We start from the raw sequence: 16796 nt of genomic DNA, 5'->3' as shown, positions 1-16796 counted from the left end.
CTCAGAAGCCCATTTTTCTGCTGTGCATATTCACTTTGAAATTAATATCTGTACCACTAGGCCCAGTAAATGTATTTATTTATAGGATTGATTTTCGTATGCAGAAGGTAATTTTTATGTTTCTTATTTTTGATGACCTGAATGTGTTTTTGAGAACATCCCATTTGTTGTAAATGTCTACGCTCTTAAAAATAAAGGTTCCAATAGAGTTTTTTTTTTTTTTTTTTTTTGCAGCAATGACATAAAGAACCTTTTTTTTTTCCCTCAAAGAACCAATAAGAAGATTTTATTTCTTAGTGTGAGGAACATTTTAATTATCTGAAGATCCTTTTTCAACTTTAAAGTTCAATAAAAGGGTTGCATGGATGTTAAAAGTTCTTCATGGAACTGTCAATGCCATAACCTTTATTTTAAAGAGTGTACAGTCATGTCCAAAAGTTTTGGCAGTGACATACATTTTGTGCTTTGCAAAGTTTGCTGCTTCAGTATTTGTAGATTATTCTTCCACATGCTTCTATGGTATACTGAAAAACAATGATAGGCATATGATAATTTTTAAAGGCTTTGGTAAATGGTTCTTTCAGGTGCAATATTCTTTGTAGCAATTTCCTTGCATGTGAGGCTATTTTGATGCAAAGCGATGATGGCTGCATGTGTGTCTTTGGAAGTAACCATTGCTAACAAGAACACAATGATTGGAAGCGCTTCTTCCCTCCTTTTATAGCAATCACTCTACTCTTACAATCTAATTAGTATGATAGTGATTTTACCTGACTAGTATTCATTCACACTTTCACATGTGCTGCTGATATGATTAGTCAATTAATGTTAGCTGGTCATTTTGTGTCTGGATCAAAAAACTGTGATTTTTTTTTTTTTTCTTTTTTGTGAAAAGTTACTTTTTTTTTAAATGCAATTATTTAAAATGCATCTGATCACTCTACACAATAATCTAGAAACAATGTAAATGAACACCACAACAGCTTAAGCAGCAAACTTTGCAAAACACAAAATTGATGTCACTGCCAAATCTTTTGGCCATGACTCTATGTGTGTTTTCATGAATGCATGCATTTGTGGCGTGTGCATGTGCTCTGGTCAGCATCTCTTCTCTTCTGTTCTCTAAATCCTCTTCTGTGTTTTGCTCTCTCCAACACAATACCAGCAGCAGTTGCCCTTCTGGGTCACACACACATAAAAAAAGGTTTTTACTCTGTGGATACCTGATAATGTGTTGAGAACAGAGAACACAGGAGAAGAGAACAGTGTGGTAAGCGAAGAGAAAAATACATACTGACTGATATAGGATGCATGTTATAACTCATACATTATAAGTGGCTGTGTGTAATATGCTATAAGAAAACACCCTGCGCTGGTGCAGTGTAGACAGGAAAAAATGTTATGTTGCTTGCAAAAAAAAACAAAACAAAACAAAAAAATTTTACTTTCCCCCACAGATAAGCCATTTACAGACACTGACTGCTTCTTCTGAATGAATGACTTATTAGTTCTGTTTGCTATAGCATAGGTTTGACTGCATTTATTCTATTGTAGGTCACTGGCTCCACCTTGAGGCGTACTCTGTAGCTGCAGTCAAAAAATAGCATGGCGTCCAACCTCAGTATCAGGTAATGAAAAGTTCTACACACACTTGTGGTCTTTTTTTTTTTTTTGCCTTACATGTGTTGTGGATCCCCTTAAGGTTTGATGCTGATTGTTATTGTATTTGGTTTTATTATATGCTGTTACCTCTATGAGTTCTAGTATTCAATGCTTAATAAAAAAAAATAAAAAAAACTTGTGGTCTTCATGCTCACTTGAACACTTGGACCAAATACAGGAAATACGCAGTGGTGGACAGTAACGGATTAGTTTTACTTCGTTACTGTACTTAAGTAAATTTTTCAAGTATCTGGAGTACTTTTACTTTTACTGGAGTAATATTTTATTATACGTATCTATACTTTTACTCAAGTACTTGATTTGTGTACTTCGTCCACCACTGGAAATACGTCATAGAAGTAGTCAAGTGGTCAAGTGCTAAGACCGCAAGTGCGGGTATTTGGACAAGGCACACACGTGTGTGTAGAACTTTTCATTACCTGATAGGACACACTTATAGTGTTGTAAAAATGCAAGTGTTTACAGAGCTTTATTTTTATTTTCAATACTTTGCATTTTAAAATCAAGTTCTAAATGTCTGTTCAGTGTCTCTATAACAGATGACAATTTAATTCTGTGGTGCTTCTAACTAAGTGATAAAAAGCAATTGCAAATGTTGTACAAAATAAATATCACCACTACTCATTTGCACCAATAAAACGTGCAACCCTTTGTTTTAGTACCAAATTATATGTAATATCTAATTATCATTAATATTTAACATACATTGGAAAGGTTTCCGTGAGCTCTCGCGAGATCTCTGCAAAAAGTCTCACGATTTATTTCCAGAACATTATGCATGATGGGATACACTAAGCCTCGAATACAGCTCCGGAGGGGTGCTTCTCAATATCCCTCCTCTGCTGCGTCTCAATGTGCCTACTTATACTGGTTTTTTTTTTTTTTTAGGCAAGCTTGGGACATACTATCACGTCACACAACAGCGTTTTTAAAGGACCGCTCTGTTGCACCTGCTACACGCACCCTTGTCACTGTAAACTGGCCTGTTAATCATCTTGTCACAGTTAACATCCTCCACATTTAATTTAAATTTAACTTCCTACCTACTGGAGAGAAAAGAAGTAGCTCGTTGATCTGTCACGGGTCTTTCATGCGGAGAACTCTGCTCATATTTTCTGCATAATGATGCATTTAAAAGTTAACGACCAAATTAATGTTTATAAAAGTTCACATTGCTGTTGCAGATTAAATTAATTAAAACACGGATAACAATAAATAAATATATTTTTTACCAGGTTAAATGTTGATTATTAGTAACTCAAACCCCTTTTTGTAAATCTACCTAACTGTCGATCACGCGCATCCGCCACGTTTGTAGTTTTTCTAGCGCGTTTTATTTGTTTTTGAAGTTCTGGACTGAATCCTTCTCCAAAGCGCAATGGATTGTGGGCAATTTTAGCCACTAGAGTGTGCACAGATCCACACGTCAAAAATCGACCTGAAATAGTAGACCATCAGGGGACTTTTGGCATATTATTTTCAACATACTATGCTTTGGGACACACTTATTCTAATCTCACATACTATTTAGGATGGATAGTATGAACATTGAGACGCAGGGCTCGTTTCCTCGCTCCTCCGTCCTCCATCCTATGACCCGAAACCGATCGAGCTCAGCCATCTTGAAGGACATCTCAATTCTCTAATTGCACTGCGAGGAGGCTTCCAGAGGAGCTATGAGCAAGGATACACAGTGTATCCTTTGCGGAAGTGTTTTTCATTGATAAACCTGACGCATGTATAAATTCTCCTCCCCCTTCACATCTGTTGTAATCATTTTTGTTTATATTTTACCTTTTCATTTTAAATAAACCATGCATGTCATATATTTCAAACAGGGCATCTTGCTTTATTAATATTTATTATGAATGTCTTAAATAACAAACGTTAACAACATAAGGGCAGATCCCTTTAGTGCAGCTGCTGACGCTTTGAAGTGACGCTAAAGGGAGGGAGGATATATCATTTCACTTGATTCAATTCCTCCATCCTTGCGTCCTTCCCTCACATCCTGAAGGGGTGGAGCTAAAACGCGAGGAAAGGAAACGAGGATGCACAAATAAGAATTGAGAAGCACCCGAGATAGTGTGGATTTAGTGTGTGTTAAGGGTTCTCTTTTTAAACTCATAGGATGCCCATTTTCCACAAGTTGATATGATTTTTTGGGGTCTTACTGAAAAGTCTGTAACATAGTTTGGTTCAAATTTCTTTTTTACCCTGTCAAAAACAGCTCTTTTCAGATCAAGCCGTTTTTGTAGCATTTTCCTTTAAATGTTAATGAGCTCTGCTGACCCCGCCCCTCTCTTCCGAGCTGCTCTCAGAGAGACTGTTTAGCCTGTCTGTGTGACGTCACACAGACAGGCATCTGAGATCGGCTCGATTTGAGAAAGGGGTAAAGATTTGAGCAGAATAAAAAAAAAAACACTGGGTGGATTTTTATCATTATAGGGTATATTGTGTACACACACTGCCAACACACATTTCAGTTCAAACAACTTGTAAAAGTGCATGTAGCATCCTATGACCCCTTTAAGACCTGGGACAGTCTTGTGCACACGCTCTCAAGTGGCCAAGACCGCAAGTGTGGGTATTTGGACAAGGCAAAAGTGTGTTTATCTGTATACTATATCAATTATTTGACCTTGTTAGACCGCGGCGTTCCATCAGATATCAGAGAATGAAGCGAGAGATTCAAGCCATCCTCAGTCAAGACAGAGAATGTCTGCTGCACTCAGAAGGGTCCGGCTTTGCAAGGACAAACCAAGATAAAACGATGAACTTTGTTCCATATTACGAGTCCTACACAGGGATTGGTGAGACAATTCTGGCTCCACCTGCTGGACAGTGAATGCGCCTACATGCACAAACATGTTCATAGGGTAGTCATTATAAAATACTGAATAAATATGCAGGTAAGTAAATGTCAGAAAATGTTCTGACCAGTTTTTCCAGATAGTGTATTGTCCTCTGGTATTATTTAATCAAGATAAGTCATCATATTTCAGTCTTCTGCAAACACACACACACACACGTGTGAGATTCCACGTGTCTTATTTTTGTTGTTTGTACAAAAGTCTTAGCTTGTTTTATTCTGTGGTGAGAATTTAACTGTTTTATTTGGGTGCAAAAACAACCATTGATTTTTAGAGTGTTTTTTTTTTTTTTTTGGTCTTTCTTTAGCAATAGCCAATGATTACAAGCCAAAAAAATGGATGTGTTGTTTGGATTGCTTAGTTATAGTAGAACATTTTCTTTGGTCCTCATGAAGTAGGCTACTTTGAAATTTTTAATTTACATTATACCGTTAGATCTTTGATGAAAGATTCATTTGTAATAAGAATTATGTGGCTTAGTCCAAAATCAAAGCTGCAAATAAATGGACGTTCTGGATAAATATTTTGCTACATCAGGTGTGGTAAATCCTTTTCTTAAATAAAGAAGTCCCTTTGTTGCTAGCTATTCCCTTGGGAAAGTTTTTTTTCCAAAGGGATTATTAAAGGTCGTAAATATGATTCAGACCACTTGTCATGTACAGTGCACCTGAGGAAACACTTGACACTTGAGCTCAACATCTGACTGTTTGAACTTCAGGTGAGCAAGAGCTTCAGTAGCCGTGAGAAAGAAACCATTTATTTAGCCATAAACACTAAAGTGATTATTGTGCATAATGGCTTTTCATTGTGAAATTAGAACAATTTCGTAAGCGTATTAGTATTAATGTTCTTGTTTTATAGAAATAAATTTTGGTCAATTTAGCCTATTTTCGTATAACGAATAAATAAATAGCCTACACTCTAAAAAATGCTGGGTTATTTCAACCCAACTTTGGGTCAAATATGGACTAATCCAGCTGTTGGGTTAATTTTTTACATTACATTTTTAACCCAAAAGTTGGGTTAGTCCATATTTGACCCAAAGTTGGGTTGAAATAACCCAGCATTTTTTAGAGTGTAGGCTATTTATTTATTCGTTATACGAAAATAGGCTAAATTGACCAAAATTTATTTCTATAAAACAAGAACATTAATACTAATACGCTTACGAAATTGTTCTAATTTCACAATGAAAAGCCATTATGCACAATAATCACTTTAGTGTTTATGGCTAAATAAATGGTTTCTTTCTCACGGCTACTGAAGCTCTTGCTCACCTGAAGTTCAAACAGTCAGATGTTGAGCTCAAGTGTCAAGTGTTTCCTCAGGTGCACTGTACATGACAAGTGGTCTGAATCATATTTTAACCCAACAGCTGGATTAGTCCATATTTGACCCAAAATTGGGTTGAAATAACCCAGCACTTTTTAGAGTGTACATAGGCTATACATGGGCTTAATAAGAGTGCATCGATGCTGCTTAAGTTGTCAAATGAAGACTAAAATAAAAATGTAGGCCTACTGATATGGAAAAAAAGTGAAAAGCTCACAACAGCAAAGCCTTTCAGTTCCCACGGCGTGATATGAAGAGATGAAAGGTGCACTTGTCACTACTTCACGAAAACTCACCTGTCACTCACAGCCATTATTCAGACAGGTAGGCTACAATAGCTAGGCTATTTAAATAATAAATAGCTATAATAAAGCAATGATGACCAATCATCAAAGAACCCGTTGAGAGAATATAATGGTCAGCTCTGGCTCCATGTCCACAACGACAGCAAGGTGACCATACGGGACCTTGAACCGCGAGATTTCTCAACAAGCTACTTTTTCAGCGATTTTTTCATGAGCGACAGTGGAAGAAAATAAATCGAATTTCGAACCCTACAGGCTAGTGTGTAACATTCTCTAATTTAGCAAAAATGACCTTTCAAATCAGCTTTTTTATTCTGTTGTCAGTGGTCACTTTGGTTGGCGCTTTTTTCCCTCGCAGCGTCTTTCAGCGGGACTTTCACCGACACGTCGCGAAAGATTTGGAATCTTCCGGGAACGGACCAGACGAGCCGCTTCGGGGATCTGTCAGAGTTGTCAAACTAAGCCCTCATTTTCTGCGACGGGCCGCCGGTAGTCACGTGTCGTCCACAAACTCACCGAGTCGAGGCGCGTTTCCTGCTTTTTTGGCCCTCGGACGTCCCGGTCCGTCAGTCCTGTCCCATAACAAACCTGCGGCCCTGCTCCCTCAGGTGAGCGCGAGCAGCACCAGCGCAGACGCCAGGAGGAAACAGGGTCTGGATTAAATTTTTTTCTTATAGGCCTATTTAATATTTAATTAATATATATATATATATATATATATATATATTTATACAAATTATCTATTATTAATGAAGTGCTACCCTATTTGGTACGCACTATAAAAACATGCGTTTCCTGCTTTTTTGGCCCTCGGACGTCCCGGTCCGTCAGTCCTGTCCCATAACAAACCTGCGGCCCTGCTCCCTCAGGTGAGCGCGAGCAGCACCAGCGCAGACGCCAGGAGGAAACAGGGTCTGGAGATGTGGCAGAAAGTGATGCACAAAAGCGAGCGAAGCAAACAGGCCGTGGCGCTACGCATCAATCCCAAAGACACGAGCAAACAGAGCTGTGCCGCAGTGCCCTTCACACAGGTAGCCTACATTCATTCATTTATTCATTCATTGTATGTTATGTAGGCTATGTATGTATTTTTTTTTTAAAAGGACGCATTTTATTTCTAATTGATTTTGCATAGGTATTACTGTAGCTACACAGGTGCTCAAGGGATTTTCTTATAGGCCTATTTAATATTTAATTAATATATATATATATATATATATATATATATTTATACAAATTATCTATTATTAATGAAGTGCTACCCTATTTGGTACGCACTATAAAAACATAAACTTAAAACCTCAATTTAATTGCTGTCTTCAAAATTTAAGTAGCCTACAATAATAATATAAATCATGCAGTGATAAGTGCATTGCACTTGTTTGATCACTTTGAATTAAATTTCTGATGGGGGAAAAAAAACAAACAAACAAAATAAAAAATAAAAACATTTCTGAAAAAAGCATAAAAACACATAGCCTAAAAAAAAAAAATAATTAGTCTGATGGCGTTTAAACAGTTAATATTGTGACCAAAGGGAAACTATGGCTAAACGAGAATTTATAGCCTAAACATAAATAAGCTACATAAAAAAGATTATAGGCCTATGTAAGAATATGCTAAGAATTGAACTAATCATGTGTTTTTTTGTTTTTGTTTTTTCCCTATTTACACCGGGTTTAAAATCAGACTTCAAAATTGCAATTTAGCTTACATTGTTTGAAAAACTGGATTTTTTTTTTCATACAAGCGACATTACTGTGTAAACGATAGGTTAAGGATGACTAAATTATTAGCAAGTTGTTATTGTTATTACCTATTATTGTTATTGCTGTTATTATTAGCATTAAGTATTAACTTGTGTGAAAATGCATGCCTTCATTTAAACGGGTGTGCTAGCTTATTACATTTACTTGCTTGTTCTTGAGCCATAGCTTATTTTTCAAAATGACTTTCTGTTCGCAGCGCCTAACGGAGGACGGCTGTGAGACGGTGACCGTTCACAATAATCTCTGCTACGGTCAGTGCAGCTCCATGTTCGTCCCGTCCAGCGGAGAGTCCCGTGGACAGCAAAGAGCGCAGTGCACTCGATGCAGTCCCTCTAAACCGCGCTCTGTGCTCGTACCCCTGCGCTGCGGGGCAGAGGTGCGCGAGAGGCGCGTCATGATCGTTGAGGAGTGCAAATGCGAAACAAGCAGTGAAGAGGTCAAAGTTCAGAACACGGAAATGTTTCATTTCTAACAGACATTTTAAAGTTTTTTTTTAACGTTCTAATATTTAAGTGCACCGATGGTGTGTGTATTTATAGGATTACCAAGTCGTCCCGTCCAGCGGAGAGTCCCGTGGACAGCAAAGAGCGCAGTGCACTCGATGCAGTCCCTCTAAACCGCGCTCTGTGCTCGTACCCCTGCGCTGCGGGGCAGAGGTGCGCGAGAGGCGCGTCATGATCGTTGAGGAGTGCAAATGCGAAACAAGCAGTGAAGAGGTCAAAGTTCAGAACACGGAAATGTTTCATTTCTAACAGACATTTTAAAGTTTTTTTTTAACGTTCTAATATTTAATCGGTGTGTGTATTTATAGGATTACCAAGCCACATAAATGTGGAAGATTTGTGTTGTGTGTCTGAAGAGTGACCGAGATTCGGTTCAGGATGTGTTAAACACGAGTCCCCGGGAATACAGGGGAAACTGCCGTCTGATATTCAGCGGTATCGTATCTTTGTGTTAACTGAAATGACGATGCTGCTCTTGAGTTAATTTCTTTTTAAAGAATCAGTAATTGTATGGTTACGTGTAATTTCATAGCTTTACCGATAAGTGTCGCTGTTGCATGAATATGATTTCAGCATTTTTTTACACTTTAGTTATTCTGTTGTGTTTATAAAGAATTATTTGAATTGAGGTAAATTGAAACATAACTGAAATGACGATGCTGCTCTTGATTTAATTTCTTTTTAAAGAATCAGTAATTGTATGGTTACGTGTAATTTCATAGCTTTACCGATGTGTCGCTGTTGCATGAATATGATTTCAGCATTTTTTTACACTTTAGTTATTCTGTTGTGTTTATAAATAATTATTTGAATTGAGGTAAATTGAAACACATTGCAACGACAGTAAAAAGTGGCCCGGTTTACTCGACTTCTTCCTACACAGCATTAATCTTGCGGATAAAAGTATATTTGGCTACACTTTATTTTAAGGTGTCCTTGTTACAGTGTAATTATACCTTTAAGTACCGAGTAATAGGCTATTAATTAACTACATGTACATTAACTTACTATATGGTTAGGGTTAGGATTAGGGTTACTTGCATGTAATTATGCATAATTTATTGTTATTATAGCCTAATTGTAAGTATGTAATATGTGTAACAAGGACACCTTAAAATAAAGTGTTACCGTATATTTGTTGTATTTTGTTGAGATGTAGGCTATTTGAGTCTGGTGGCATTATCAGAGAATTTAGTTCTTACATTTTCGAAGAAAAAAATATAATCAGTTAAACTGTAGCCTACAACTGTACAAGCAACAAATAGGCTACCACGCAAAGTGGATCAGTACTCAATGAAAAAAAGGTGCTAGATCAATAAAACATCTGAAAGAAAGCCCATAACCTAAGCCTGTAGCCTATGTGTTTGTTTAAATGCCTCCTAATTCATTTTTATTCATAACAGCAAACTAAGCAACCTACAGAATATGTATGTAGCTTATGTATTCTGTGCTTTGGGCTTGCTATGTATTGTCTGCTAGGCTAATATAGGCAATTATTAGGCTATATATTATTGGAAGTTCAGCAATGGGTTCTATATATCTAACCTGCATGGGGTAGGCTATAGAAAATACGTATTGATCGTCTTGCATATTAGGTAAACAATAAAAGCAAGAACCTAGTTTGCTGCTTTAATGAGACTATCGTTTAACATCAAAATGCACTTTAAGTGTTAGTCTCTGTTGCTGCCTAATCACTCTGTTCAAAACTGTGGGAATCGGGAACTGTGTCCCTATAGGACAGCTGCACTTCAGTCCTGAACATGTCAGAGGAAAATAAAAGTGTTATTCATCGATTTTCTGGCACCTGGCTGAAAAAAAAAGGTCGAGTTTACTCGTCCTATACGAAAAATCGCCGGAAGGAGAACAAGGGGGTGCTTTACATCGCCTTGGCAGTCTGTCAAAACCGCTTCTGCAATTTGCATTGCGCGCGAAATTGCCCCCTCCATCTACTCCTCGCGTGGGTTGTGGATTTTACTGGCAGTTCTGGTCTACGTCAGTCTGTGCAGTGCAGTGGTTAATGAGGTAAATTTAAGTAAATTAATAATTTGTTTATTCCAAAGTGGTTCCTCGTGCAACAGACGTGGAGCTTTTTATTTAAGTTGCGAAAACGCTTTAGAGGGCGCTGTTGCCACGACGGCGCTGAACGAGGCGAGGGCTTGTTTTTTTTTCTTCCGTATTTGGGCTCACGCTTCACTCGTGCCAAGAACCAGAGCTTCGGGAAATCTAACCACCGTCGGTAAGCTCGTTAAATGACAACAACGCGAACCCGAGAGCATCCTAGTAGGCTACTTGTGTAGGGTTGAGCAAGCAAAGAACGGCGGGAAAATACGCCAGAGAAACGCGCCATTAAAACTGCATTAGAGGAAAGTGGTGTGTGGTTAGTGCGATCGCTAGGTTGGCAGGATCGGTTCATAACATTGCAACCCCGGGTGGCATATTGGTGTGATAGGCAACTATGGAAATTTGATTAAAGCATTACAAAGAAACAAGCTTTTACCTTTGAAGCTGATATTAATAAACGCCTGTGTTTGCATGAACAGCAAGTACAAAAACTAGTAGCCTATAACTTGTCACTCAGCCCATCTTATTGTGTTTGTTAAGCCTGGTTTAATATTCAGTCTACCCCACACATGCCCAGCACTGCGTATCTCCTGAGAGTGGACCAGTTGGACTTTTGCATATTGAACCTTTTTAATAAGGTGGCACTGATTGAGGCCTTTGAAATGCAGACTTGGGTCTGAAGCTGGTCCATGGGTGGATGGTGGATTGGTTGGACCTGACAGCTCTAAGCATGGTGAGAGGGGCCGCGTTCCTGCATGCCTCAGGGTCTTTAATGTGAAATGCCAGGGTAAACTTAGAGATGGTACGGTTGCAATGACATGGATGTGGCACGGACAACCAGGAGCAGCTGGGCAAGGTTGGCACATGATTGCCATTGGGAGTTTGTGCCGCAGGGCACCGCCAGCTTCCAGTGCTTCAGTTGAATCATACAATTCTCCATTGAAATTGTACATTGAGTGGCCTTCAATTCACGTCCAACCTATAAAACCCAAAGCAGCTGTATGTAAAAGCACACAGGGCCAGGGTTTTTATAGATCACATTAATTCACAGTGTATGGTAGCAAGTTAGCTAACTGTATCTAACTCTGGTTTTAGAAGAAACAAGGAATAATTCATTTAAATGCGAACTGTGTACTTACCCGCATATTGTTCCATTTCCAAGTTGTTGTTGTTTTTTTCAATGGAACACAAAAGGAAAAATGGAAAAGCTTTTTATGCCTCTGTCAAAGAGCTCCAAAAAATACATAAAACACTATAAAAGTATCATACAGTTATAGACAATGTGACTTGCGTTACACATATTCTGAAGCCAATATGCAGGATCTCAAGATTGCAAGACAAAGCAAGTTTATTTATGTGGCACATTTCATACACAATTTTAATTTGAGTCGAGTTTAAAGTTCCATTTATGAACACAAAAAAGTAAGAAAATCTGCCTTTTCAAATAGATTAAAATAAATTTAAATACAAGGCCATAATTGCAGTTTATGTTCATTCACAGAATCCGGTTACTGTAAAAGCCTCACTTTAATTTCTCATTCACTCTCATGTACATGCACAAATGCATGCGATTTTCGGTCTTGGTCTTTGACCTGTGGGATGTGCAAACATATTAATTAGACATTATAGATTAAAGCCTGTGAGATGCAGTTGATGTCACATAGCAACTCTAATTGCATTAATTAGGGTAATTAAGGCCAGACATTTGGCGAAAGCATCTTGTGTAGCCCTGCCTGATGTCATATTTTCCTGTCGTCTGCCTCACCGTGCCATGTTTCCGAGCTCAGCGTCCATGTGTGCCGGTGTCTGCTGGCATCAGGATAACTGTGTTCATTTACCCTGAGAGAGCAGGAGACATACGCTCTGTTACGGCGCCTAGTGAGCTGCCTACATAGCCCGTATTTTAAGGCTGTTCCAGAATGTAGGCAGTGTAATTCTGCTGACTTAGATATGTATTTTTCAAAATGCAGTCAGACAATGCTCTGTAATGAACACAGAGAAAAAATTATTCAAGATGGCAGACAAAAACAAAGCATTGATGAAAAATGGTCCATGGTCCATCTATGGTTTCATGAAGAACCTTTATCATCCACGGAAACTTTCCATTGCACAAAGGTTTCTTATAACGGTAAAAAAAGATCTTTAGGTTATTAAAATGCTCTTCACGCTTAGAAAAAAAATGAGTTCTTGTAAAAACTGATCTCTGAAAGGTACTTTAGCAGAAACAAAATGGTTCTTCTGTGGCATTGCTTTGAAAATCTTGAAAAGTGTGGGCAGTAAACAGCAAGGCTGCTCACAATGATTTGGAACAGATGCATAGAAATGTAGCTACTGTAAAACATTAGATTCTAGTGTCTGGGAGAGAAAATATAAAAAAAAAAGAAGAAGAAGATACAAAGTGGAGAAATGATACATTTCTTCCAGGAATGTATGCCAGGTTTTAATGGGGAGAAGCTCATTATTTGTCTTTTCCTCAACTTTCGACACATGGCTTTTGAGTGCAAAAGGGGAAAGAGGAAAAGGAAATGGAATTCCCTTTAAGAATTCATCACTCTCAGAGATGCAGGAAGTGCTCGTGGGAGCCATTTTGTTTCTCAAATTGTGCTGAGCGGAGTGCAGCGAAGAGAGAAAATCTGGGCACAGTTGAGCGTGCATTCTGAATGTCACTCAGACTCCAGAGAGTCTCTAATTGATTTGGGACTTTGATTCTTCGCTCATTTCGAGAACACAATGCTCAGAGAGTGGGAGTGAGCGACACAGCTGTAAGCTTTTAAATGTCTTGTGTTAAACATGGCACAGATGCCGTGCAAAACTTTTTAAAAAGAGCTGTGAGAATGTGGCACTGTTTGGAATAGCGTGCCGTGCTAACATTACCAATATGCAGTACATAGTATGTACACTCTTAAAAATAAAGTTTTTTTTATTGGCACCTATGGTTCCGTGAAGAACCTTCAAAATCCATGGGAGCTTTCCATTCCACAAATGCTTCTTAACAGAACCCAAAATGGTTTTTCTATGGCATCGCTGCAAAAACCTCCTTTTGGAACACAGTTTTATTACAGTTTAGTAAACAGTATACAGTATATACAATGCAGTATTCATTGAAGTAGTAACCATGCTAACTTTCGTACAGTAACATTAATAGAACTTTCATTCAAAGTTGTCTGGTCTTTAATAATGTCTGTGAAGCGTCAGCACAAACATGTTAATTATACTTTTTACTTTTTTTCTTTTAAACGTCGTTATACTATATAACGTTCAGAGATTATTCAAAAATAACGTTACCTTATATTTGCGAAATAAAAAGTCCAATGTTTCCTCAATTTCTGTAACCTTTGCATAACCAAGAGAAAAAAAAACTAGAGGTTTTGAATGCTCAGAGAACATTCAGGAATAACATTTCTGACTTAATTGGAACTTTAGCAAAACATTCTTAGAACATATTTTTGTTAGACGCTAGTATTCCATTTCAAACACAAATTGTGACTTAAAAATCAAAAGAAAAGTCACTTTGCATGATGAAGTGAAGGACTGGATGTGAATTTGCAGCCAAATAGAAAGAAAATAAAAGGTCTAAATGTGTGAAATGAAATGTTCGAGAGATTCTGGCCTGCTTTATTGCTGGATTTCATCCGTCCGCTGTGCCTAACTCTGCTGGCCAGGCTGGAGCAATCGTTCCACCAGCCTTGCACTGTCTGCATAAAGATAAATGAGACAATTAGAGCTTCTCTGTTATCAATTAAACATCCAGGACGGCTGTTTTACATCAAACACTGCAATTGGGATTCACTGTGAATCCAGATTCTTTTGTTCAGACTCCCATCGGGCACCAATCTAAACTGAGAATGCCAGTTTTAGGTAAATAGTTTTTTTGGACATTGTTATTCGATTTTCATGGCCAATTTCAAATGTTTTGGGATCTTTTTGTGCTTTGTTTTGGTTTTGCTACTGTGATTGCCTAGAATTCAAGCTCCCCCACACACACACATGCACACAGAAAGCGTATATACGGAAGTGGGAGAGGGGTCTCGGGCTACAATTTAGGGGGTGCAGGTGGCGCTAAGCCGGTATGGGCTCTGCCCGCTGTCCCTGCACGATGCCAACGTGCTGCATGCATACACACACATGCACAGATGATGCCAATACCATCTGTCATCGGTGAGAACATCTGCAGCTCAAGGTGCCCTTGTCACCCATAGTTAAAGTAACGATAGGGAGAGAGAAAATACAGATCTCATTAGGATCAAGCAAAATGCAACGCAGCTGAAATAAACCTACATCATGTTTCGGGAATTTCAATTTTAATTTTTGTGTTCGCTTTCATAAAGCTGACCAATTCAACCCTGTTACAAAAGTCATTGTAAGATACATGACCAAACTATTTTATTTATAGGAAATATAATTTTATCAATAAACCAAACAAACCAAAATGCTGTCCCATTCTAGCTAGCTACTATGGACTGAAATCTTAATTCAGACTAAATCTGGTCATTGTTTTATTATTATTATTAGGATGTTTGCAAAACTTCCACTTCACAAATGTCCCTATATTTTACTATCAGACTTGAAGACAGATATGCAAATATGCTAATATGAAGTAAAACTATAATATTTAGTTCCATCCTTTAAAAAAAAGAAATTAGTAAAGTTTATTAACGTTTACTATCATGTATTACCTTACATAGATACACTATAGTAAGTCTATAATAATGATTTAGAGCGGTCGGGATGGATTTCCCGGGAAACTAGGCTACATCTTTCCGTCATTCGTCAGCGCGTGTTCTACGTCATGTTCCTAAGAAGTTCCAGCTTCTATAACGTGTGTATGGTGTAGAGAAACATATATAGAGAGAGAGAGAGAGAGAGAGAGAGAGAGAGAGAGAGAGAGGGCTATACATTAACGCTTTAACTGCCAGAGGGCTATACATTAAACAATGTCTTTAAATTACATTAAAAAAATACAATGAATGAAATACAAATTAATAAATAATGTTTTGTTTAATATATAATTAACTTCTGGGAACAATTTATCTAATCAAAACAACAACTAAAATAATACGCACACTTCCTTTTAGGCATACTTTGTCAATGCATTCTTTTGGAAGGTTCTTAGTTTTTTGTTCTGTTCCTGTTTTTTGTTCCTTTAGAAACACAGATGGTTGCTTTTTCATCTCTCTATCTCACACACTGCCTCCCACCATCCGACAGGTGCAGAATAAACACACACACACACATGCAGACATTATCAATGACATACGTCTCCTGAGAATGACAGTAGTCCAGGGCATTAAGACTCTGCCAGGCTGAGTTTGGCTCTGTATGGTGAGTCTTTTGATAGAAACACCTGCAAGATGGCTGAGTTTATCTGTCTTTAACGCCTCTCCTGTCTTTGGCACGCACTCAATAACACGTTGGAGACAGGAAAAACAGAGGAGAGGGGGCTTTTATTCTGCTTAAGGTTAAGTGATCAGTAGGACTGTATGTGTGTGATGGGGGTTTTAGGCCTGAATATATACGCTCTCATATACGCACCTCCTGATTAAGTGTTTATATGTTTTTGTACGTGGATATGTGTATATATGAAGTGTGTGTGAAGCAGATGGCATGGCTGGGTAACTATGCCAGTCTCTCAAATATATTCAGTGTTGTGCTCCATCTGTGACCCTGCATGCCAAGACCTGGCCTGACCCTAAATCTATCTATCTAGGTGTATATAAATGACATTTTTATGTCCCCGGTTTTAATGATATTCTTTTTCTTTTAACAAATTGAAATTGTCTTGAAAACTTTTCACAATTTCTTCATAATAGTTTTTGTCCTAATTTTTTGATTACCTTTAATCAATTATTATTACTTTGTTGTCCTAGACCCAGATTTTCAGTCATAAACTCTGAAAATCTATTGTAAAATAAATTATATGTTTAATAAAGAGTAAAATAAAAACAAACCATAATTAATATTCATTATGTATGGTTTTTAAATAATTTTCTTATATTTTCAAATTAATGTCCATGTTCTGTGTCCACAGGGAATAATTTCCCAATAAGTTGAATTATTGTTTAATTATGTTTTTTTCTGTTGTTGGTGTACCTGGTTATCAAGAGGAAAAAAAACAGTGTCTGTGAAAATCTTGAATTGAAAGATATGATATGTGGGAAAAAAAAAAAAAAAAAAGACAAATTAAGGTAAACTTGTGAACAAAATATTTTTGTTTTTCCAATCAAACTAATTTTGCTAAACTATGCAAATAGTGTGAAAATATTATTTAAA

The 16796-nt window shown here is 37.6% G+C and overlaps 1 protein-coding gene across 1 annotated transcript; it reads left to right on the top strand.

The window, feature by feature from the left end:
* The first annotated feature begins 6480 nt into the window (after positions 1-6480).
* LOC107676114 (gremlin-2-like) lies at positions 6481-8434 on the top strand. Its single transcript, XM_016470639.1, has 3 exons — positions 6481-6814; positions 7088-7224; positions 8159-8434. Exons 1-3 carry the CDS (start codon positions 6481-6483, stop codon positions 8432-8434), a joined length of 747 nt encoding a protein of 248 aa, XP_016326125.1.
* The last annotated feature ends 8362 nt before the right edge of the window (positions 8435-16796 follow it).

The sequence above is a fragment of the Sinocyclocheilus anshuiensis genome, unplaced genomic scaffold (assembly GCF_001515605.1).
Source record: "Sinocyclocheilus anshuiensis isolate Anshui unplaced genomic scaffold, SAMN03320099.WGS_v1.1 scaffold469, whole genome shotgun sequence".
Lineage (NCBI taxonomy): Eukaryota > Metazoa > Chordata > Actinopteri > Cypriniformes > Cyprinidae > Sinocyclocheilus > Sinocyclocheilus anshuiensis.
Note: the sequence above shows the minus strand (reverse complement) of the source record. Positions and strands in the feature narration are given on the sequence as shown.